This window comes from Bombina bombina, chromosome 5 (assembly GCF_027579735.1).
Source record: "Bombina bombina isolate aBomBom1 chromosome 5, aBomBom1.pri, whole genome shotgun sequence".
Lineage (NCBI taxonomy): Eukaryota > Metazoa > Chordata > Amphibia > Anura > Bombinatoridae > Bombina > Bombina bombina.
Genome location: NC_069503.1, coordinates 545313151 through 545340112, shown reverse-complemented (window position 1 = coordinate 545340112; position 26962 = coordinate 545313151). Strand labels below are relative to the sequence as shown.

The window sequence follows — 26962 nt, the reverse complement described above, 5'->3', positions numbered from 1 at the left end:
TGCACTGCTCTCAATTTATATAGTAGATAAGCATACCATGAATAATATTTTGAAGATTTTGAAGATTTTAGTTGCTGTATCGCATTATTCGCAAAGTATTTTATAGTACTTTATGATTGTGATTTCCTCTTAATGGGACATATTTTTCTCCAACATAGGTGTGTCCGGTCCACGGCGTCATCCTTACTTGTGGGATATTCTCTTCCCCAACAGGAAATGGCAAAGAGCCCAGCAAAGCTGGTCACATGATCCCTCCTAGGCTCCGCCTACCCCAGTCATTCTCTTTGCCGTTGTACAGGCAACATCTCCACGGAGATGGCTTAGAGTTTTTTAGTGTTTAACTGTAGTTTTTCATTATTCAATCAAGAGTTTGTTATTTTCAAATAGTGCTGGTACGTACTATTTACTCAGAAACAGAAAAGAGATGAAGAATTCTGTTTGTATGAGGAAAATGATTTTAGCAACCGTAACTAAAATCCATGGCTGTTCCACACAGGACTGTTGAGAGCATTAACTTCAGTTGGGGGAACAGTTTGCAGTCCTTTGCTGCTTGAGGTATGACACATTCTAACAAGACGATGTAATGCTGGAAGCTGTCATTTTCCCTATGGGATCCGGTAAGCCATGTTTATTACGATTGTAAATAAGGGCTTCACAAGGGCTTATTTAGACTGTAGACATTTTTTGGGCTAAATCGATTGATATTAACACTTATTTAGCCTTGAGGAATCATTTATTCTGGGTATTTTGATATAATTATATCGGCAGGCACTGTTTTAGACACCTTATTCTTTAGGGGCTTTCCCAAAGCATAGGCAGAGTCTCATTTTCGCGCCGGTGTTGCGCACTTGTTTTTGAGAGGCATGGCATGCAGTCGCATGTGAGAGGAGCTCTGATACTGATAAAAGACTTCTGAAGGCATCATTTGGTATCGTATTCCCCTTGGGTTTGGTTGGGTCTCAGCAAAGCAGATACCAGGGACTGTAAAGGGGTTAAAGCTTAAAACGGCTCCGGTTCCGTTATTTTAAGGGTTAAAGCTTCCAAAATTGGTGTGCAATATTTTCAAGGCTTTAAGACACTGTGGTGAAAGTTTGGTGAATTTTGAACAATTCCTTCATGTTTTTTCGCAATTGCAGTAATAAAGTGTGTTCAGTTTAAAATTTAAAGTGACAGTAACGGTTTTATTTCAAAACGTTTTTTGTACTTTCTTATCAAGTTTATGCCTGTTTAACATGTCTGAACTACCAGATAGACTGTGTTCTGAATGTGGGGAAGCCAGAATTCCTATTCATTTAAATAAATGTGATTTATGTGATAATGACAATGATGCCCAAGATGATTCCTCAAGTGAGGGGAGTAAGCATGGTACTGCATCATTCCCTCCTTCGTCTACACGAGTCTTGCCCACTCAGGAGGCCCCTAGTACATCTAGCGCGCCAATACTCCTTACTATGCAACAATTAACGGCTGTAATGGATAATTCTGTCAAAAACATTTTAGCCAAAATGAACCCTTGTCAGCGTAAGCGTGGATGCTCTGTTTTAGTTACTGAAGAGCATGACGACGCTGATATTAATATCTCTGAAGGGCCCCTAACCCAATCTGAGGGAGCCAGGGAGGTTTTGTCTGAGGGAGAAATTACTGATTTAGGGAACATTTCTCAGCAGGCTGAATCTGATGTGATTACTTTTAAATTTAAATTGGAACATCTCCGCATTTTGCTTAAGGAGGTATTATCCACTCTGGATGATTGTGAAAATTTGGTCATCCCAGAGAAACTATGTAAAATGGACAAGTTCCTAGAGGTGCCGGGGCTCCCAGAAGCTTTTCCTATACCCAAGCGGGTGGCGGACATTGTTAATAAAGAATGGGAAAGGCCCGGTATTCCTTTCGTCCCTCCCCCCATATTTAAAAAAATTGTTTCCTATGGTCGACCCCAGAAAGGACTTATGGCAGTCAGTCCCCAAGGTCGAGGGAGCGGTTTCTACTTTAAACAAACGCACCACTATTCCCATAGAGGATAGTTGTGCTTTCAAAGATCCTATGGATAAAAAATTAGAAGGTTTGCTTAAAAAGATGTTTGTTCAGCAGGGTTACCTTCTACAACCCATTTCATGCATTGTCCCTGTCACTACAGCCGCATATTTCTGGTTTGATGAACTGATTAAGGTGCTCGATAGTGACTCTCCTCCTTATGAGGAGATTATGGACAGAGTCAATGCTCTCAAATTGGCTAATTCTTTCACTCTAGACGCCTCTTTGCAATTGGCTAAGTTAGCGGCTAAGAATTCTGGGTTTGCTATTGTGGCGCGCAGAGCGCTTTGGTTGAAATCTTGGTCGGCTGATGCGTCTTCCAAGAACAAGCTACTAAACATTCCTTTCAAGGGGAAAACGCTGTTTGGTCCTGACTTGAAAGAGATTATCTCTGATATCACTGGGGGTAAGGGCCATGCCCTTCCTCAGGATCGGCCTTTCAAGGCAAAAAATAGACCTAATTTTCGTCCCTTTCGTAAAAACGGACCAGCCCAAGGTGCTACGTCCTCTAAGCAAGAGGGTAATACTTCTCAGGCCAAGCCAGCTTGGAGACCAATGCAAGGCTGGAACAAGGGAAAGCAGGCAAAGAAACCTGCCACTGCTACCAAGACAGCATGAAATATCGGCCCCCGATCCGGGACCGGATCTGGTGGGGGGCAGACTCTCTCTCTTCGCTCAGGCTTGGGCAAGAGATGTTCTGGATCCTTGGGCGCTAGAAATAGTCTCCCAGGGTTATCTTCTGGAATTCAAGGGACTTCCCCCAAGGGGAAGGTTCCACAGGTCTCAGTTGTCTTCAGACCACATAAAAAGACAGGCGTTCTTACATTGTGTAGAAGACCTGTTAAAAATGGGAGTGATTCATCCTGTTCCATTGAGAGAACAAGGGATGGGGTTCTACTCCAATCTGTTCATAGTTCCCAAAAAAGAGGGAACGTTCAGACCAATCCTAGATCTCAAGATCTTAAACAAATTTCTCAAGGTCCCATCTTTCAAGATGGAAACCATTCGAACTATCCTTCCTTCCATCCAGGAAGGTCAATTCATGACCACGGTGGATTTAAAGGATGCGTATCTACATATTCCTATCCACAAGGAACATCATCGGTTCCTAAGGTTTGCATTCCTGGACAAACATTACCAGTTCGTGGCGCTTCCTTTCGGATTAGCCACTGCTCCAAGGATTTTCACAAAGGTACTAGGGTCCCTTCTAGCTGTGCTAAGACCAAGGGGCATTGCAGTTGTACCTTACCTGGACGACATTCTGATTCAAGCGTCGTCCCTCCCTCGAGCAAAGGCTCACACGGACATCGTCCTGGCCTTTCTCAGATCGCACGGCTGGAAAGTGAACGTGGAAAAGAGTTCTCTATCCCCGTCAACAAGGGTTCCCTTCTTGGGAACAATTATAGACTCCTCAGAAATGAGGATTTTTCTAACAGAGGCCAGAAAGACAAAGCTTCTGGACTCTTGTCGAATACTTCATTCCGTTCCTCTTCCTTCCGTAGCTCAGTGCATGGAAGTGATCGGGTTGATGGTAGCGACAATGGACATAGTTCCTTTTGCGCGCATTCATCTAAGACCATTACAACTGTGCATGCTCAGTCAGTGGAATGGGGACTATACAGACTTGTCTCCAAAGATACAAGTAAATCAGAGGACCAGAGACTCACTCCGTTGGTGGCTGTCCCTGGACAACCTGTCACGAGGGATGACATTCCACAGACCAGAGTGGGTCATTGTCACGACCGACGCCAGTCTGATGGGCTGGGGCGCGGTCTGGGGATCCCTGAAAGCTCAGGGTCTTTGGTCTCGGGAAGAATCTCTTCTACCGATAAATATTCTGGAACTGAGAGCGATATTCAATGCTCTCAAGGCTTGGCCTCAGCTAGCGAGGACCAAGTTCATACGGTTTCAATCAGACAACATGACGACTGTTGCGTACATCAACCATCAGGGGGGAACAAGGAGTTCCCTAGCGATGGAAGAAGTGACCAAGATTATTCTATGGGCGGAGTCTCACTCCTGCCACCTGTCTGCTATCCACATCCCGGGAGTGGAAAATTGGGAAGCGGATTTTCTGAGTCGTCAGACATTGCATCCGGGGGAGTGGGAACTCCATCCGGAAATCTTTGCCCAAGTCACTCAACTTTGGGGCATTCCAGACATGGATCTGATGGCCTCTCGTCAGAACTTCAAAGTTCCTTGCTACGGGTCCAGATCCAGGGATCCCAAGGCGGCTCTAGTGGATGCACTAGTAGCACCTTGGACCTTCAAACTAGCTTATGTGTTCCCGCCGTTTCCTCTCATCCCCAGGCTGGTAGCCAGGATCAATCAGGAGAGGGCGTCGGTGATCTTGATAGCTCCTGCGTGGCCACGCAGGACTTGGTATGCAGATCTGGTGAATATGTCATCGGCTCCACCTTGGAAGCTACCTTTGAGACGAGACCTTCTTGTTCAGGGTCCGTTCGAACATCCGAATCTGGTTTCACTCCAGCTGACTGCTTGGAGATTGAACGCTTGATTTTATCGAAGCGAGGTTTCTCAGATTCTGTTATCGATACTCTTGTTCAGGCCAGAAAGCCTGTAACTAGAAAGATTTACCACAAAATTTGGAAAAAATATATCTGTTGGTGTGAATCTAAAGGATTCCCTTGGGACAAGGTTAAGATTCCTAGGATTCTATCCTTCCTTCAAGAAGGATTGGAAAAAGGATTATCGGCAAGTTCCCTGAAGGGACAGATTTCTGCCTTGTCGGTGTTACTTCACAAAAAACTGGCAGCTGTGCCAGATGTTCAAGCCTTTGTTCAGGCTCTGGTTAGAATCAAGCCTGTTTACAAACCTTTGACTCCTCCTTGGAGTCTCAATCTAGTTCTTTCAGTTCTTCAGGGGGTTCCGTTTGAACCCTTACATTCCGTTGATATTAAGTTATTATCTTGGAAAGTTTTGTTTTTAGTTGCAATTTCTTCTGCTAGAAGAGTTTCAGAATTATCTGCTCTGCAGTGTTCTCCTCCTTATCTGGTGTTCCATGCAGATAAGGTGGTTTTACGTACTAAACCTGGTTTTCTTCCAAAAGTTGTTTCTAACAAAAACATTAACCAGGAGATTATCGTACCTTCTCTGTGTCCGAAACCAGTTTCAAAGAAGGAACGCTTGTTGCACAATTTGGATGTTGTTCGCGCTCTAAAATTCTATTTAGATGCTACAAAGGATTTTAGACAAACATCTTCCCTGTTTGTTGTTTATTCAGGTAAAAGGAGAGGTCAAAAAGCAACTTCTACCTCTCTCTCTTTTTGGATTAAAAGCATCATCAGATTGGCTTACGAGACTGCCGGACGGCAGCCTCCCGAAAGAATCACGGCTCATTCCACTAGGGCTGTGGCTTCCACATGGGCCTTCAAGAACGAGGCTTCTGTTGATCAGATATGTAGGGCAGCGACTTGGTCTTCACTGCACACTTTTACCAAATTTTACAAGTTTGATACTTTTGCTTCTTCTGAGGCTATTTTTGGGAGAAAGGTTTTGCAAGCCGTGGTGCCTTCCATTTAGGTGACCTGATTTGCTCCCTCCCTTCATCCGTGTCCTAAAGCTTTGGTATTGGTTCCCACAAGTAAGGATGACGCCGTGGACCGGACACACCTATGTTGGAGAAAACAGAATTTATGTTTACCTGATAAATTTCTTTCTCCAACGGTGTGTCCGGTCCACGGCCCGCCCTGGTTTTTTAATCAGGTCTGATAATTTATTTTCTTTAACTACAGTCACCACGGTACCATATGGTTTCTCCTATGCTATTATTCCTCCTTAACGTCGGTCGAATGACTGGGGTAGGCGGAGCCTAGGAGGGATCATGTGACCAGCTTTGCTGGGCTCTTTGCCATTTCCTGTTGGGGAAGAGAATATCCCACAAGTAAGGATGACGCCGTGGACCGGACACACCGTTGGAGAAAGAAATTTATCAGGTAAACATAAATTCTGTTATCAAATGTCTTTCCGACATGATCTGATCAGTGGATCATGTCCGTCAGACATCGCTGAATGCGGACAGCATTAAGCTCTCCGCATTCAGCAATGCACCAGCAGTTCTTGTGAACTACTGGTGCAACGCCGCCCCCTGCAGATTTGGGGCCAATCGGCCGCCAGCAGGAGTGTCAATCAACCCGATCGTATTTGATTGGGTTGATTTCTGGAGATCGCTGTCCGCCTCCTCAGAGCAGGCGGACAGGTTATGGAACAGCGGTCTTTAGACCGCTGCTTCATAACTTGTGTTTCTGGTGAGCCTGAAGGCTCGCCAGAAACACGGGGCTTCAAGCTCCGTATGGAGCTTGATAAATATGCCCCAATGTGTTTCCATGAACTTGTTTTACTATCAGCAGAGTATACAATGTATGAGAAATAGCTCCTTTAGGTTTATTTTTGTATATAAAATAACTCTTTTACACCAAATCCCATTAAAATGGATTGAGCTTGCAAGGAAATCAGATCACGTTATTTCATCACTTTCTATACACACAGGTGTTTTCTTATCCTTATTTCTTTCTGTAAACTAAAGCCCAATACTTAGAGAGCACAATTAAAAATTAACATTTTATTACATATCTCTCCTCGTTTACATACCGTTTTTATAGCCAATACGCAAGTATTGAAATGTTCAGTATAGGTGGGGATACGATGGGCAGAATCAGCCATTCCAAATGCTAAAACAAATGTAAATGAGTGGTTTGTAAACAATTTAATAACTTGAACAGGTATAATAGATAACAGGTAAAATTCTTAATGGGAGAACATTTACAGTACATGGATTAAATTTAATGTTAAAAAACACACTTATTTGAAGTTATGTTATTTTTTCAAATATCGCTTGAGGAAGAGAATGTCATTTTAAAAGCTTATTTTTTAATATGTAATGCTAGTACCTGTATATTTTAGTATATGAATATTAACATCTTTCTAAGGTGTGGACAACAGTGTATTATTAAGATAGGACATATCAAAAACAAAGGTAAGCAATTGCCAAAACTGATTTTACTATAATATTCAATAAAAAAACATGATTAATTAAAAAACAAACAAAAAAAATTACATAGTGCAAAAGTATAAGCTTTATAATCTATATTTCTGAATAAATATTTAAGTGGTTGATCACACTCTTTTAGAAAAGTTTATCTAATGATTTTCAACAGAAAATCACTAAAGTCTATGGGGTCGAATTATCAGGTACGCCGGAAACAGCAATCTAAAGACCGCTGCTCCATAACTTGTCCGCCTGCTGTCATCAATCCGCCCGATCCTATACGATCGGGCTGATTGACACCCCCTGCTAGCGGTCGGCATTTATCGATTTGCGTTGGACATGATACTCTACATTGTATCATGTCCGCTCGCACTTTCATAAATCGGCCCCTATGTGGAGTTTTGTAGATAAATCATTTGAAACGTTTTTCTAAAGCATTGTGATTGACCCCTATGTATTACATGGGTTTAAGATTTCTAACCAATTACATTTAAAAAAAAAAAAAAACTTGCCTATTTGATTAGCAAAGAAAAAAAAGAACATTCCTTTCACTAATCAAGATAGTTCCGTACTATTGTTAGAATGAGCAGTGATTGCTTTTTGTTAAATATTTTATGTTGGTTGTACCTGCATTGCAGGTGCCGTTTTTTTGTTTTTTACAGTATCACAAACAATGAAATTTAAAACAATAAAGATATTTTTTTATTGATATGTTTTACTTTGCTGGCAGACCAGAGCAAAGGTTTTGTGAACATTTAAAAGATGAAAAAGGTGAAGATTCCCAGAAGCGATTTATCTTGAAGCGAGATAACTCTAGTATTGATAAAGAAGACAATCAGGTTGGTTCTCAGTTTGAGAGTTACTGACATTTGGTCTGTTTTGAAGGTGTTCTGACTGCTGTTTTGTTCTTTCATTGTTCCTTCTCCTTCCCTGCATTTTAATTTACGGAGTGAAAAGCATCTCAGTACATTGTGATTGCTTCAGCAATGGCAGGATATAGGATGCATGAGTGATTTGCTTGGCAAGTAATTTGATGCATGATAAACGGGGCTTAGATGTTGAAAAGCTGCATTCTAGCTTTATTATTTGCTTTCCTGGTTATGTGTTTCATTGTATATATGTGTGTGCAGAAACCATCCTGGTAAAATCTCTTGTCCAGCAATCATTTTATTTGTAACCGAATGCAAAGTAGAGGCCAACATGGAGTTTGTAATGTTCTTAAATTTGTTTAAATTTAAACCCTTTTTGAACTGTTGTTTAATAATGTTCTCTTGTTTACTAAACCTTGTATGTGCGTCTTTGCATGTGCATAGTGTTCACCCTTTTTGCGTTTTAAATTTGCAATTTGCTGAGGTAATGTCTCACACATAAAAGAATCTTGTGTTAGAAATATTCTGTTTCTTATAGGCTCGAATTCTGAAAAAGTTGACTTTTTCTCTTAAATTAGGAGTTATTCACATACCAAAGAAACTTTGTGCTTTGTACATTATTGAACTTATAAAAAATTACTGCAGATTATATTAATTAGAGACACATTTTAGAATAGAGAAGTGTTATTCATTTTAATAAGGTTACATTCTAGGGAATAGATGATGATTCCATGTACCCTTGATATCTAGTTCCACAGGACTGAATTATTGTAGTTAAATGAAACAAGTTGAAAATTGTGAGTGCATGCTCTCTTCTGTGTATGCTCTCTTCTGTGTATTATGTCTTTGCATGAATTATGCAACAGGTCTACTAAAATGTGAAGACAATTTAAAGGTCCATGAAAGTCAAAATTAAACTTAAGTGATTCACATAGGGTGTGCATTTTTTTATCTGTCTCATTTATCCTATATCAAATTCCCTTACTTTTTTGGCTTCTTGGTTGACACTTGGCCCCTTTAAATAGGGCGTATTGAAGTAGACTCAGTGTTTGTAGCAATGTTTTACAAGCAAAGGCAGCACTGAGTGACAGCAGGGAAGATCTGCAGTTCTGTCATCACTTTCTGGTATTTGTACATACAGTAAATATCTCCTAATCAAAGATATATAAACTCTTAATTTGTGTTCAGCCTATTTTCTTTATTAAACAGTGCTTCTAGCTATACAGCTGTCATGTTCATTAGCGTAGATTACCATAAAGTGGCACAATCTCCTGCATTCTAGTTCCCTCTACAGGGTGCTTGTATAACATTGTTACATACACTGCTGCTACATAGTACTCAAGAAACTTGCACACTCCTGAGTCAAATTTCAACAAGGAGATAGAGGTACATTTTGTATATGTAAATAGGAACCGTTTCTTTGTAATCTTAATCATGAAAATATAACTTTGACTTCCAATGTCCCTTCAATGAAACAGTTGTATAAAATAGTATAGTTATTATTATAATAGTACTGTTTCCCCATGATAAAAATATTTTTTAGCAAATAAAGTTAAGTTAAACCTGTCAAAGCAATTAATAAAAAATATGCTTTTCAGGGCAACTTACTTGTGTATTTGAGTATCAGTCACTCACTGACTGATAAGGAATTATGTTTGCAGCTCTATTAATAACTCTTTAATGACAGCCAATGTATCCTGTATGTTGGTTGTAATTTTCACTGTAAGGGTTATATATTGTGGATCTCGCTGACAGTGGCGAGGCCTTGCTATTGCCAAATGTGACCTAGAGTAAAGCATATAGTAATAGTGGATCTCACTACTTTTGGCAAGAGCCTCGTTATTGCAGCTCTAAAAAACCCTTAAGGACAGGCAACGTATATGGCAAGTCCATGTAGTTAAGAGGTTAATAGGCATGGACATGATTCCACAAGATTAAAAACACACAGTATGTTTTGAACACAGGAAATTTTTTTAACAGAAACTTTTTTCTATTTCTATTCTATTTTAGCTACAATAAAATTAACAGTTTTAAACAAATGCACTTGATAGTCCTACTCTTGTGATTGTTTTAATCTAATAATGACACCTAAGAGCACTAAGAACTCTTTGTAAGTAACTGTAAGTTTTTTTTATTTGCTTAAAATGATGGTAAATCTGAGCGTTAAAAAAAAACGCTAGGATTTACCATTACTAGAAATAAACTGTAGTTTCAGTCATAAGTTATTAAAAAAAAAGGTGCTAAACTTAACCTGTCTGTGCCGCGACAGCTCGCTAAAGTCAGCGGCACCAGCCGCCCAAGGCACAGCGCTCTTCTTCAATGAGGTGACGTTTCTAACTCTAAACCAATAGCGCTAGGATGTCAGATGACAAGCACGGCTATTGGTTTAGAGGTGGAAATGTCACCTCTGTGCCATGGGTAGCCAGAGCTGCTGACTTTAGCAAGCCTCTGTGTCACAAAAAGGGTGAGTTTAGCGCCCTTTGTTTAATAACTGATGACTGAAACTACAGTTTATTTTTAGTGATGGTAAATCCTAGCGGTTTTTAAATGCTCAGATTTACTATCACTTTAACTCAGAAGCCACAATGTATTATTAAAAGTAAAATCCAAGTAACACACAATCATGTTACACATTAGTCCTCATTCCAAAATGTCTGAATTGAGGAATAAAACATTGTATAGTAGCTGGGGTGTTTTTTCTTATTCATTTCAAAAGTATTCCAATCAATAGCTTTCCATTAGGGTTGATCATAATTATTTAGAAAAAAACGTATCTAATGCTTTTCCTTAGAAAATCACCATTAAAGATAATGGGGATTTCACAATTAAAGTCTACGAAGATTTTTGAAGATAAATCATTTGAAACGTTTTTCTAAAGGACTGCAATTGACCCCTAAATTAGGGGGAAAAGAACATTTACATTAGGAAACAATAGAGCAACAAAAACGAATTAAACAATAATATTTAAAAAAAAAAAATGTTTATGACCCAGAAATTTAACATTGACAAAAAGCCACACAGACAGTAACATTGTCTTGTTTTCTATTTATTTATTTATTTTTGCGATTGAGGAGTTAACCTTAACCAACATGTCCAAGGTTTAGAATTTGAAAAGCCCAAAAATCCTTTGACAAAATGTCACAATTGTTGATTGGAATACAGATGTTGAGTTAACCCCATGCAAGGTATAGGGGTGGTTTTTTTATACTAATACATTTGAACATCTTGAGATAAGTGTTGTTTTGCAAATGTTTTGGAATGGATTTGATAAACCCCACAAAAAAAGCCCTCATGTGATGCAGTACACATGTGTATTTATATGCATAGGAATGTATCCTTCTAGGTTTGACCACTCAAAACACTCTTTACTGCCCTTGACCTTCTGTAGTACATACTAGTTGCTGTTTTTTGCATTCTTTATAAACTCTTAAAGGGACATTAAACATTTGAGATGGTAATATAAAATAAGTTGTATATATATATGTGTGTGTGTGTGTATATATATACAGTACCTCAGAAAAGTGAGTACACCCCTCACATTTTTGTAAATATTTTATTATATCTTTTCATGTGACAACACTGAAGCAATGGCACTTTGCTACAATTTAAAAAAGTGAGTGTACAGCCTGTATAACAGTGTAAATTTGCTGCCCCTCTAAATAACTCAACACACAGCCATTAATGTCTAAACTGTTGGCAACAAAAGTAAGTACACCCCTAAGTGGAAATGTCCAAATTTAGCCCAAAGTGTCAATATTTTGTGTGGCCACCATTATTTTCCAGCACTGCCTTGACCCTCTTGGGCATGGAGTTCACCAGAGCTTCACAGGTTGCCTGTTATACAGGCTGTACACTCACTACTTTACATTATAGCAAAGTGTCATTTCTTCAGTGTTGTCACATGAAAAGATATAATAAAATATTTACAAAAATGTGAGGGGTGTACTCACTTCTGTGAGATACTGTATACCAGCACACAATAATGTATTTTTAAATATATATGAATATATACATATATATTTATGTGTATATACATATATATTTACATTGTGGTCAATGGGAACGCGCCCTTTCCATAGACTGCAATGTAAAGGCACTTTTCAGTGCCATTTTTTTCTAACACCACACTCCCAACAACTTTAAAGCCCCTAAATTGCCTAGTGCAATAAAAAAAACTACAATGCCCTCTGTTTTTAGGGCATTTGATGCACTTTTAGAAAATTAACCAGAGCGCTAATTGCTACCGCAAGCTCACAGTAGCAAAAACCAGTCACTTGTAATGGCTGGTTAATTATTGCGCTCCCGCAAACAGGCACATTTGCTCGTTAGCAGGTGCACAAGAATTTAGCACTCCACTTGTAATATAGCCCTTAGTGTTTAATGTCCCTTTAAATATAAAGCAAGAGTACAATTTTTCAGAGATCTGAATGACATCCTTGCCATTATATTTTACTGAATTTAAGAAGGGATAGATTTAGCAAAAAATGCACATGTTGATAAAGGTCTGTTAAATCAGAACATTGTTTTTTTATAGCTCATATTTATACTGTTAGTTTATTAATATCTGCTACTTGCTGTTTTAAAATATCTGAACTGACACTGTAAAACTGATACCACTTTTGCAATAAAAACTTCCAAAAACTCTGAATTTATCTTTGTAGTGGTTACATTTTGATGAAGAGCCAGTGTTAACATCAGACATTCTTTCTAATAACACAATTACTAAGTAAAACAAAATGTATGCCAGAGCATGAAGTGGAAAGGTTTGTGGTATCTTGTTTGAATTCATCATGTACATTTATTTGTTATTATTTTTGCCTTTTTCACAATGCTAGTCTAAGCCTCAAATATAGACAAATTGATAACGAAAATTCTGCAAGTTTCAATAGTGTGTCATTGTTTAAAAAATTGCAATCATTTAAAAAATATTTTGTGTAAAATGTTAATGGCTAGATTACGAGTCTTGCATTATGAGTAAAAAAGCAGCGTTAAGCCTCATAACGCTGATTTTTTACTACCGCTGGTATTACGAGTCTTGCAGATTTAGGTGCACCGCACACTTTTTTGACCTTACCGCAAATCAACTTACGCAATTTGCGTATAGTCTTTTTTCTATGGGACTTCCATAGCACCGGTATTACAAGTCCTGGGAGGCCAAAAAGTGAGCGGTACAGCCTATCCCGCAAGATTCGTACCGCATTCTAAAGTCAGTAGTTATGAGTTTTACACTACAAAGCTGTAGCATAACTAAAGTGCTAAAAAGTACACTAACACCCATAAACTACCTATTAACCCCTAAACCGAGGCCCTCCCGCATCGCAAACACTAAAATAAAATTATTAACCCCTAATCTGCCTCTCCGGACATTGCCACCACTAGAAAAAACATATTAACCACCATACTCCTGCCTCACAAACATTAGTTAAATATTATTAACCCCTAATCTGCTGTCCCTAACATCGCCGCCACCTACCTACATTTATTAACCCCTAATCTGCCTTCCCTAACATCGCCGCCACTATATTAAATTTATTAACCCCTAAATCTAAGTCTAACCCTAACACCCCCTAACTTAAATATAATTAAAATAATTCTAAATAAAACGTACTATTAAAAACTAAATAATTCCTATTTTAAAATAAATACATACCTGTAAAATAAACCCTAAGTTAGCTACAATAAAACATAGTTACATTGTATCTAGCTTAGGGTTTATTTTTATTTCACAGGCAAGTTTGTATTTATTTTAACTAGGTAGAATAGTTACTAAATAGTTATTAACTATTTAATAACTACCTAGCTAAAATAAATACACATTTACCTGTAAAAAAAAAAACCTAACCCGAGTTACACTAACACCTAACACTACACTACAATTAAATAAATTACCTAAATTAAATACAATTAAATAAATTAAATACAATTAGCTAAATTACAAAAAAAACCCACTAAATTGCAGAAAATAAAAAACAAATTACAAGATATTTAAACTAATTACACCGAATCTAATAGCCCTATCAAAATAAAAAAAAAGCCCATCCAAAATAAAAAAAACCCTAGCCTAAACTAAACTACCAATAGCCCTTAAAAGGGCCTTTTGCAGGGTATTGCCCCGAAGAAATCAGCTCTTTTACCTGTAAAAAAATACAAACAACCCCCCCAACAGTAAAACCCACCACCCACACAACCAACCCCCCAAATAAAACCCTAACTAAAAAAACCTAAGCTCCCCATTGCCCTGAAAAGGGCATTTGGATGGGCATTGCCCTTAAAAGGGTTAGTGTTAGGATTTTTTAAGGGTGTATTGGGTGGGTTTTATTTTTAGGTTAGGGCTTTGGGCCGCAAATAGAGCTAAATGCCCTTTTAAGGGCAATGCCCATCCAAATGCCCTTTTCAGGGAAATGGGGAACTTAGGTTTTTTTAGTTAGGGTTTTATGTGGGGGGTTGGTTGTGTGGGTTGTGGCTTTTACTGTTGGGGGGCGGGTGTTTGTATTTTTTTTACAGGTAAAAGAGCTGATTTCTTTGGGGCAATGCCCTGCAAAAGGCCCTTTTAAGGGCTATTGGTAGTTTAGTTTAGTTTAGGCTAGGGTTTTTTTTTATTTTGGGTAGGCTTTTTTTATTTTGATAGGGTTATTAGACTATGTGTAATTAGTTTAAAGATCTTGTAATTTGTTTTTTTATTTTCTTTAATTTAGTTTTTTTTTTTTGTAATTTAGCTCATTGTTTTGAATGTATTTAATTGTATTTAATTTAGGGAATTTATTTAATTGTAGTGTTAGGTTAGGTGTTAGTGTAACTCAGGTTAGGTTTTATTTTACAGGTCAATTTGTATTTATTTTAGCTAGGTAGTTAGTAAATACTTAATAACTATTTAGTAACTATTCTACCTAGTTAAAATAAATACAAACTTGCCTGTAAAATAAAAATAAACCCTAAACTAGATACAATGTAACTATTAATTATATTGTAGCTAGTTTAGGATTTATTTTAGAGGTAAGTATTTAGTTTTAAAAAGGAATTATTTATTTATTAATAGTAGGTTTTATTTAGATTTATTTTAATTATATTTAAGTTAGGGGGTGTTAGGGTTAGGGTTAGACTTAGGTTTAGGGGTTAATAAATTTAATATAGTGGCGGTGACGTTGGGGACGACAGATTAGGGGTTAATAATAAAAATAAAAATAATATTTAACTAGTGTTTTCGATGCAGGAGTGCGGCGTTTAGGGGTAAATATGTTTAATATAGTGGCGGCGACATTGGGGCGGAAGATTAGGGGTTAATAAGTGTAGGTAGGTTGCAGCGACATTGGGGGCGGGAGATTAGGGGTTAATAAATATAATGTAGGTGTCAGCGATGTTGGGGGCAGCAGATTAGGGGTTAATAAGTATAATGTAGGTGGCGGCGATGTCAGAAGCGGCAGATTAGGGTTTAATAAGTATAATGTAGGTGTTGGCGATGCCGGGCGCGGCAGATTAGGGGTTAATAAGTGTAAAATTAGGGGTGTTTAGACTCTGGGTTCATGTTAGTGTGTTAGGTGTAAACATAAATTTAGTTTCCCCATAGGAATCAATGGGGCTGCGTTACTGAGCTTTACGCTGCTTTTTGGCTGGTGTTAGGCTTTTTATCAGCCGGCTTTCCCCATTGATGTCTATGGGGAAATTGTGCACGAGCACGTATAACCAGCTCACCGCTAGGGATGGGCGAATGTGTAAAATTTCCGAATTTCGAATGTTAGAACGAATGTTATTACCGAAATTCGAATTATAAATCCGAATGTTGATAAGAACGAATATTCTTAAAAATTCTATAATCGAATGCTTTACAGTTTTCGAATGTCACTTTCTAATTCGAATGTTTATAATTAGATCGAATGTCCACATTCGAAATTTCGAATTTAACATTCTATTTAACAAATACTATTCAGAAGTTCAATAGTTCATGTGGTAGGGAGGGAATCTAGTAAAATGATACATAATAGATACAAATATATAATTTCGAATGTTTCTATTTAGAATATTGCATAATTCGAATATTACATTTAAAGAAAGCATTAGAAATACTATTACAAAGATAAATTCAAATTTTTCGAAAAGAATATTTTCTAATGTAATCGTCAAATTCAAAATGTACATTCGAAAATCGAATGTTAGAATGTTTTGTAAACATTCGAGATTCGAACGAACGAATGTGTTAAAATTAGTTTCATTTTTCGAATGTTGCGAAACATTCGCCCATCCCTACTTACCGCTGACTTAAGCAGCGCTGGTATTGGAGTGCGGTATGGAGCACAATTTTGCTCTACGCTCACTTCTTGCCTTTTAACGCCAGGTTTAGGAAAACCTGTAATACCAGCGTTGTAGGTAAGTGAGCGGTGACAATAACGTGCAAGTTCGTACCGCACCCCTCATAACGCAAAACTCATAATCTAGCCGTAAATTTGCTGTTTGGATAGAGGGATAACTACAATGAAAACACTTCATATTTTTTTAAATTGATATGAAGCCCAAAATGTTTCATTCATGATTCAAATAGAGCATTTGATTTTAAACAACTTTCTACTTTACTTCTATTATCAATTTTTCCTCGTTCTTTTTATATCTTTTGTTGAAAAGCTGGGATGTGTGCTTAGGAGCCGGCCCATTTCTGGAGCACTGTATAGCAGCAGTTTTGCAAAAATGTTATCCATTTGCATGACCACTAGAGGGCAGCATTATTTCCTGTCTTGTAGCGCTCCAGATCCCTACCTAGGTATCTCTTCAACACAGAATATCATGGGAACACAGCAAATTACATAATAGAAGTAAATTGGAACCTTTTTAAAAATGGTATCCCTTTAAAGTAAATGTCAAGTTTAATGTTACATCAGATTGCTGCAAGAAAGTAAAAAATATATATTTTGTCTGAATATATTTAAGAAACCAAAGAACAAAATAAATCTGAAATAATTATTTGACACATTAAATGGCTGTTGGCTAAGTATTCTTACATTTTTGTTATCATTAATCATTTATATTCAAATCAACTTTGAAACACATCATATATTTTCATACTGCTGAGGATCAATCCATCTGGCTTTACTGCAATTAAACGGAATTCAATTTCACCCTTTGCCCAATCTCATAAAGGGTCAATGTTTGCTGTCCAATAAGGCTGTTTAAAACATTTAACATTCATTTATGAGAGAAAGCCAGCAGCTAACCACAGTAAAGCTAGAGAAATGTGTTCCTATACACCTTGACTAATATGCACTTGCATTTAAAATCATTTTAATTTTAACAACATTAACAAAAAAATGACTTGTTTGTATGCTATTTTACCTTTTTGGAATGCCCTTTATCAGGAAAAATTGCATTTAAAGGGACAGTCTAGACAAAATTAAACATTTATGGTATTCTTTGTTGAAAGCTAAACCTACTTAGCTTCATATGCTAATTTCTAAGCCCTTGAAGGCCGCCTCTTATCTCAGTGCATGTTGACAGTTTTTCACAGCTAGACAGCACTTGTTCATGTGTGCCATATAGATAACATTGTGCTCACTCCAGTGGAGTTATTTATGCCAGCACTGATTGGCTAAAACGTGTCTGTCAAAAAAAACTAAGATAAGGGGGCAGTCTGCAGAGGCTTAGATACAAGGTAATCATAGATGTAAAAATATATTAAAGGGATAGGATTTTTTTTTCTTTCATGATTCAGATAGAGCATGCAATTTTAAGCAACTTTCTAATTTACTCCTATTATCAAATTGTCTTCGTTCTCTTAGTATCTTTATTTGAAAAAGCAGGAATGTAAGCTTAGGGGACGGCCCATTTTTTGTTTATCACTTGCTGATTGGTGGCTATATTTAGCCACCAATCAGCAAGTGCTACCCAGGTGCTGACCCAAAAATGGGCTGGCTCTTAAGCTTACAGTCCTGCTTTTTTTTAAAAAAGATACCAAGAGAACAAAGCAAAAAATATAATAGGAGTAAATTAGAAAGTTGCTTAAAATTGTATGTTCAATCTAAATCATCAAAGAAAACAAATTGGGTTTCCCTTTAATATAACTGTTGGTTATGTAAAACTGGGTAATTGGGTAATACAGTGATTATCTATCTTTTTTAAGAAATACACATTCTGGAGTGATTTCTTTAATTAAAAATATACTTAATAGGAAATTAAAAATAGTTTTAAGTCATAATTAAAACATCAGTAATAATTAAAATCTTTAAGTAAACACTGCTTCTCTATTCTGTCTACCTTGTCCATCCCCCCCCCCCCAGCTTCATTAGTTCCTATGCTATGTAGCTGATTCACTAAAGAATGGAAAGATGGCTGATCATAGAATCAGCTGCATATAAATGACTGATGCTAGGGAGATTGGACGTAACATTTAGTACATTGTGCACAGTTTTCTCTATGTACAGAGACAACCTATAAATAATACTATGCAGTCTAACCATTGCCTGAGTTAACAGATAACTACATTGATTTATCAGAAGTTACAAGATAGGCTAATCCTTCAAAAAAAAAAAAAAAATCTCATATAATTAAACCCAATTTTCTAGCATAGATATTTAAAATATATAAGCAAGCTTCATAACAAATTCCAGTGTCCTTTTCTGCTTTTTCCAGAGTGATTCAATAAGATAAATAGACACATTACCTTACCCCCCCCCCATACACACACGCACACACACTATATTCTTGATAATGAGTAGATCAAACTAGTAAATGTTTTATAAGTATAAATAAAACACTGATCAAATCATGTTCTCATCTACTGGAACCCTTTTGTTAACATAATATTGGACTAGAACACTGAGTACTTGAAGAAATAAAGAAAGCTATAACTTGTCATGGTTCATTTATTTAAGTGAACATTTATTATCCTCAGATGATAGACACTTTACTGTAGATCTAAAAGCTAAACTTGTATAACACTCCTGATATTTTTTTCTCTGCTCAGCAAAATAGAATTCATCCATTTAGAGATGACAGACGAAGTAAATCAATTGAAGAGCGAGAAGAAGAGTATCAGAGAGTAAGAGAGAGAATATTTGCACAAGATGTGAGTAGTTGTTTAAATTGCCTTTTTAGTGCTACATCTATATTTGCAGTTAGTCAGCATCCTCCAACTCTCTTTCACTTATACAGGCAGTAAAAAAAAAAAATTAAATAAAACAAAACACATTGTAGCTTCAATATGAAGTATATGCTTCTGCCTATGTGATCACAGATCACTGACATTCACACTAAACTTGTATCTATTATAATTGTCCCCACCTAAAATGACTACAATTATTTGTTTTTTAGTAAAATAGTTACTGAATCTTATTTTGTTTTAGTTCTTTTCTAATGTGGGAATTAGCATTAACAAACAGAACCATTTTGTAATATACACAAGGAAACACAAGAAACAATAAAATTGGGAGAGGAAAAAAGATGATTCCCAATTGCTAATACTGAATTGCGTCCTTTTTTGTAACACTAAAAGGGCAACAACAAACAAAATGTATTTTTAAACAGTAGCTTTGAAACTAGTAACCTAGGGCTAGATTCATAGACACTTATGAGGTTACTGAGGGACCTCATTATTAAGGCAAGATCAAGCATCACTTCACCTATCTTTCCGAGCCTATTGTTAATGGGCATTCTTGCCACTTACATCTGTAGTTTCCTTAAAGGGGCACTAAAGTCAAAATTAAAATGTTGTGATTCAGAAAAAGCATGTAGTTTTATAAGACTTTTCAATTTAATTCCATTATCAAATGTTGCATATTTTTGTATGCAAACTTTTTAAGGCTCCAGCAACTACTGAGCATGTGCAAAAGTTCACGGTGTATGATATACTAGTCTGTGATTGGTGGATGGTTGTCACATGATACAGGGGACCAGCAAATGGTGAAAAAATTAGTTTGTAAGACACAAATCTACTGCCTATTTGAATTTCAGAGTGTTATTTTATTAAGTTTTGATTATGCACTTGTTAATTATGCAATTGTACTATGTTTAATGCTCCTTCCTTTAAGTACGCAATACAAACAATAACTTATTTCTAAACAGTTAAAATAATTGCAACTACAAAAACTTCTGAAATCCGCTTGAAATATGGTGTATAAGTGTAGATTATTCTTGTGTGTTTTGTTAAAAATTTGTTTTTGCTAGAACGACCAAGAGATGACTCAGAAACCTTGAAGGCAAAACAAGGAGATGACCCTGAGCTTCACTGGGGCGTTATCAGAATTTTTCAACCTAAACATGAATTTATAGAGACTCTATTGCCCTTGAGATGTATCTCCTCTTGCAAACATGACTCACTATTTCAAAGATTATCTTTCTATTTTTCTTCTAAGTTTTTAAACTTCTCTTTCATGCATATGTTAGTGAGGACTGCTTTACAAAGAGTTTCTTTTTTCCTATTTTAATTTATTTATTTTGGAAGGTTTTGAATGCATTTTTGTGATGCCAATATCTTTGACAGTTGAGCTTGTTGTTTGTAGGATGAAGTGAATAGTTCTGAGAAAAATGCAATTCCAATATAAAGGAGAGTAATTTGAAACTCACAGATCTGACGAGGGCTGTGTACACATTTATTTGAATTCTACCATTCTTGAGCTCTAATATTGCAATTAGTTGTTTTTTTCCTGTGAGATATATTTTATAAATAGGTTTTAATTATTTAAGTCCAGTGAGACAATCAGTAGTAAGCTTCAAGTATATATATTTTCAAATATAATAATTTAGCTTTCATTTTTGTTATATATGAAATTAAGAGTATTGTTTCATGTTTCTTGTTTGTTATCATTGTGTACCTCTCTATTATGTGTCAATTGGCATTTAAAAATAAAATAAAAAACATTTGACACTAGGGATGCACTGAAATTTCGGCCACAGAAACGTTTCAAACGAAAATGGCATTTTTGGCTATTTTGGTTTTCGTTTTTTTTGCCTGTTATTTTCGATAAAATTATTGTGTAGCATGTTTCAAATTTGATGCTACCCTAGAGCTGCTCTTTATGTTAATTACTTGACTTACTATTTTGCATATAATGAGTTTTCTCAGACTATACTTTATTTGGATAATTGGTAAAAAAAAAAAAAAACTGTTAAAAACAGTATATTAATATTTAATATTGTTTTAAGAAGGGATGCACCGAAATTTTGGTCACAGAAACATTTAGGCCAAAAATGGCATTATAATTTTTTGCCTATTTTTTTTTCTTGGTAAAATTATTGTTTTAAGATATTTTTGTCCAATTTTAGTGTGTTACTTTCAATAAAAGTGTGGGCTTTTTTACTGGCTTGAAGGTTTTCAATTCGGATTCATTCATTAAATAGTCTAATTATGCAAAATTAAGATATTGCATAATTGTTTTAAGATATTTTTGTCCAATTTTAGTGTGTTACTTTCAATAAAAGTATGGGCTTTTTTTATTGGCTTGAAGGTTTTCAATTCAGATTCATTCATTAAATAGTCTAATTATGCAAAAAAAAAAAAAAAAAATATTTGAAAATAATTTGGAAAAAAAAAGACATTTTCGGTATCGGTTTCAGTTTTCGGCTAAGTGCATCCCAGATTTTCAGGTTCAGTTTTGGTCCAGAATGTCCATTTTCGGAGCATCACTATTTGACATTTAGTATAATATATTGTCTTTTTAAGTATCTTTATGGTACTAAAATGTTAATAAAAAATGTTTAAATCATTATGTTGTAAATGTTTTAGTATTCTCTGTGTGTTTATCACAATAGCAAACAATCTGTTCCCCATCAGCACCATAACCTATAAAGAACGAACCATCATTCAACATGACAACTTTTAAACTATACTGATGAACGTTCTAGACTCTCATTCTATTAATACCAAATTGTGTTATACTTAACATGTGCCAGTCCCGTTTATTTTGATTACAATTTAAATTATCAACACATTTCAGGACCATGTTTATCTTGTTGAATTCCATGGCTAAAATGATATGATAAATCCCAAGATAACAATTATTATGTATTACCCCTAAAAGTTCCCAAATGTAACACTTTGACATTACTTAGTACATATTGAATAACATTAGTAAGCAAAATCACCAATCTGATGCAAACACAACCTGCTCAATTAAAGTTAAAACATGTAAAAATAAGAACTTTTACACTAATAAAAATTATCAAAATCAGCCCAACAAAGCACACATGCCCATTGTACCCAAAATGCCCCTCTAAATATCTCTACACAGATATCTCATCACATGTATAGTTTTGGAGCACAACAGATTAACTGGTCACATGTTATCTATTAACATCACTACAGACTATTAAAATTGATCAATCAACATACAGGCACTTTAACCTGGAATGTAATCAATAAGCTCCCGATATTGCCACTTTGTTTCTCTGTATCCGTGTCATTTTTAAAAAAAAATAAGATACCACAAGATTAAACAGGCAAAATTTTTTTCCGGTGATAACAATTTTGTCTTTGAGGGGTATTATCAGCAAAGTAAATGTGTGATTATGATCACTGGAGAAACATAATAATAATATCAGACAACGTTCTGAAATTATTATTTACAGAAAACAAGTGCAAGATTGTGATTAAGCCCTTAATCGTGCTTAAACAGGAGAGACTCCTCTTTCAAATGAGGGGGTTACATCACATATCTAATTCACTTTCCATTGACTACAATGCAACTGGTTGCCTGAAAGACTCATGCATATCAAACAAAATCAAGTATACAAGTGTTTGTTTGTACTATTAAATCCTTTAATGCTGTTTACAATGACACATAACATTCACTTTTTGAAAACCTTATGGTTTATTTTTGAAAATTAAGCAAGCTTACTTAGGGCCAAATTCTCTAAAATTCACCAGCATGCAGAGAAATCATTAGCTTATTTTACTAATCATTAGTGTCTTTCCTTCACATAAAGATTTTTAGTGAACTACCATTATTAATGAGATGCACAGTTAAAAATGATCTTTTAATACCATCCCTGAGGGTCTAGGTAATACTATTAAGGCATTTTATAGAATCTCGCCAGACCACAGAGCTTTAGAGAATTGGGCCTTTGAAATGCATTATACCCTTTTTCACAGTTAGGAAATTTAATTAAGATGATACTTTTTTAATACAATGATCTAGACCCATTTGTGTGGAAGTGGAGTTTGTTTTCTTTTTTTCTTTTCTTTCTTTTTCTCATTGTTAGATGTGTGTTCATAATTTATATATTTCATATTTTGTCAAATTTTGTTTCATGTTTCATATTTTGTTAAATTTTCATAATGACATTTGTCTAATATTTAATAAACCTTAGATTTACTTGAACCTTCAAAAAACAAATTGGGATTTATATTGTGTTGATCTTTTTCTGTATTATCTGTTGGAGCATTTATATATCTGTCACATATGTTTGCCAGTCTGAATATAGAACATTCCATAGGGTTACCTGTTTGAAAAAAAAAAAAGGATTTTGGCATTAATAAGATAAGTGTGCAAACGTAGATGATATGGAAAGAGTTAAAATAGTAAGGATAGGAACAATTGCCATCACTTCTTTCTTGAATTTTGTTTCTAAGCACCATTAATCTTTTTCATTGATAATGCTGTATGTAGCTCTTTTTAAACCATTAAGGTCATATGTTATCTGAAAAAGTCACTGTTATTTTCCTGAAAACTCATTTATAACAGCAACCAAGAATGCTTTTCAAAATACTCTGATAAAAGACTATTGGAACATTGCCCATAAAGGCTGGATTCATTGAAAGGCACGAAAACTGAACTTTCCAACTTCATAGAAAATGAAGACAAGAGAGTAATCTATTTGATAGATACCTAACTGTTAGATACTTAAAAAAATGCTTAGGTTTATAAACAGAAATTATTATTTTCATACCATTAGAGTTATTCAATTTATTTAGAAATTAGATAAAAGCTATATTTATTACGATTTCACTAAACCGTATTATTAAAATACTAAATCACTATGTTGTTGCAATTATTATTTGTTATAACTTTGGATCAGCATGTGTAATGTAGCATTACCATATTTTACCAAACTGCATAAGTGTTCCCACCAAGAATGCAGCAATCTGTTTAACAGATTACATTTTTCAGAAGATTATAAAACTATATTTATCCGGAAGTGAGCATTCAAAATAAATAATTTAAAGAAAGAATTTAATTAAAAAAAATAAAATAATATTGTATAGAGTAATTTCAATTTGTTTTCTTTATTTAAGTGTTAAAAGGTTCCTAAACGTTGCAATGATGTGCAGAAATTAGTAAAAAAAAATAGTAAAAAAAAATAGTAAATACTATTATACTGTGCTAACATCAGCTTTTATTTTATACTTGTATCTCTCTTATATTAGCATTAATATTTTTAAGAAAAAAATTACTTTATTACTTATTTATGATACCTTAAATTAAGGCTAGTTCTAGTTTTGTGGGTCTTAAATGAAAGAAATACCATTTATTTATTTTTTAAAATCGTAACATTAGAACAAATGTGTAAAATCAGCATGCCTTAAAATAGAAAATTGCAAGGTAAATTATATTAGGAAACAAGTGTCAGCCCCAATATCACCAAGATCATATATTAAACAAAATGCTATAATACACAAATTAAAGAGAACAAAAGATTTTGACATTTTAAATTTGCTGTCCCTTTGGGATGCACTAAATGTCAGGTATTAATTAATAGCCCTGATTATTTCACTATTCCCTGAAATTCAATAAAAACAAGGAAACAGCTACCAGTACTACAATTCCATTAATTGCAAATGTAAATAATAGGAAATATGTACAGATTATATAACTGAAAACTAGAATAGTACATATTTATTCTGTATATTAGAAAATCATTATTCCAATAAGTTGTCAATAAATGGAAAAATATTTTATTATTAAAAAAAAAAAAACCAACACCAGGGGAATTCTTACTAAAATATATTTTGCAATAGACAGGTTATTTGTCAGCGGTATACATTATAGAATTGCCTCTATGTTGCTTTTCTGAATGAATTTAGTGATATATTATTGTGGAACACATAGAGATAAAATGGACTATATACATATTAAAATGAAGACAAAATTCTTTATCACACATGAGATAACAACAATTAGATGGTATAGTTATAGGAAAATGTTAAATTTAAATTGAAACATTGAGTAAATGCATACTTGGTGGATAGGAACAAACCTCCACAAATGATGTCTGAAACGAGGATTATTCAAAACAGGATATTTACATTATGCATACAAAAACTGCAATACATTTTAGAAGATTGTTTCTAAAGTGGAGCTCAGAAAGAAAACATAATACACAAAGAGGCACCACATAGAGAAAATCTGTAGGCAAGTAAAAAGAGTAAAAACATAATTTATGTAAGAACTTACCTGATAAATTCATTTCTTTCATATTAGCAAGAGTCCATGAGCTAGTGACGTATGGGATATACATTCCTACCAGGAGGGGCAAAGTTTCCCAAACCTTAAAATGCCTATAAATACACCCCTCACCACACCCACAATTCAGTTTAACGAATAGCCAAGAAGTGGGGTGATAAGAAAAAAAGTGCAAAAGCATATAAAATAAGGAATTGGAATAATTGTGCTTTATACAAAAAAATCATAACCACCACAAAAAAGGGCGGGCCTCATGGACTCTTGCTAATATGAAAGAAATGAATTTATCAGGTAAGTTCTTACATAAATTATGTTTTCTTTCATGTAATTAGCAAGAGTCCATGAGCTAGTGACGTATGGGATAATGACTACCCAAGATGTGGATCTTTCCACACAAGAGTCACTAGAGAGGGAGGGATAAAATAAAGACAGCCATTTCCTGCTGAAAATAATCCACACCCAAAATAAAGTTTAATGAAAAACATAAGCAGAAGATTCAAACTGAAACCACTGCCAGAAGTACTTTTCTACCAAAAACTGCTTCAGAAGAAGAAAACACATCAAAATGGTAGAATTTAGAAAAAGTATGCAAAGAGGACCAAGTTGCTGCTTTGCAAATCTGATCAATCGAAGCTTCATTCCTAAACGCCCAGGAAGTAGAAACTGAACTAGTAGAATGAACTGTAATCCTTAGAGGCGGAGTTTTACCCGACTCGACATAAGCATGATGAAATAAAGATTTCAACCAAGATGCCAAAGAAATGGCAGAAGCTTTCTGGCCTTTTCTAGAACCGGAAAAGATAACAAATAAACTAGAAGTCTTACGGAAAGACTTAGTAGCTTCAACATAATATTTCAAAGCTCTAACAACATCCAAAGAATGCAACGATTTCTCCCTAGAATTCTTAGGATTAGGACATAATGAAGGAACCACAAATTCTCTACTAATGTTGTTGGAATTCACAACTTTAGGTAAAAAAATCAAAAGAAGTTCGCAACACCGCCTTATCCTGATGAAAAATCAGAAAAGGAGACTCACAAGAAAGAGCAGATAATTCAGAAACTCTTCTGGCAGAAGAGATTGCCAAAAGGAACAAAACTTTCCAAGAAAGTAATTTAATGTCCAATGAATGCATAGGTTCAAACGGAGGAACTTGAAGAGCCCCCAGAACCAAATTCAAACTCCAAAGAGGAGAAATTGACTTAATGACAGGTTTTATACGAACCAAAGCTTGTACAAAACAATGAATATCAGGAAGAATAGCAATCTTTCTATGAAAAAGAACAGAAAGAGCAGAGATTTGACCTTTCAAGGAACTTGCGGACAAACCCTTATCTAAACCATCCTGAAGAAACTGAATAAAATTCTCGGTATTCTAAAAGAATGCCAAAAAATGATGAGAAAGACACCAAGAAATATAAGTCTTCCAGACTCTATAATATATCTCTCTAGATACAGATTTACGCGCCTGTAACATAGTATTAATCACAGAGTCAGAGAAACCTCTTTGACCAAGAATCAAGCGTTCAATCTCCATACCTTTAAATTTAAGGATTTCAGATCCTGATGGAAAAAAGGACCTTACGACAGAAGGTCTGGTCTTAACGGAAGAGTCCACGGTTGGCAAGAGGCCATCCGGACCAGATCCGCATACCAAAACCTGTGAGGCCAT

General features: G+C 35.4%; 1 protein-coding gene across 4 annotated transcripts in view; it reads left to right on the top strand.

Moving 5' to 3' along the window:
• Window positions 1-26962, top strand: part of LOC128660572 (cAMP-regulated phosphoprotein 21-like) — a 435858-nt gene that overhangs the window by 225528 nt on the left and 183368 nt on the right. For all 4 annotated transcript variants that reach the window (XM_053714501.1, XM_053714500.1, XM_053714499.1 and 1 more), the window contains one exon: window positions 7773-7881. In XM_053714501.1, the coding sequence (XP_053570476.1) occupies window positions 7773-7881 (109 nt within the window). The remainder of the gene's footprint in view (window positions 1-7772; window positions 7882-26962) is intronic.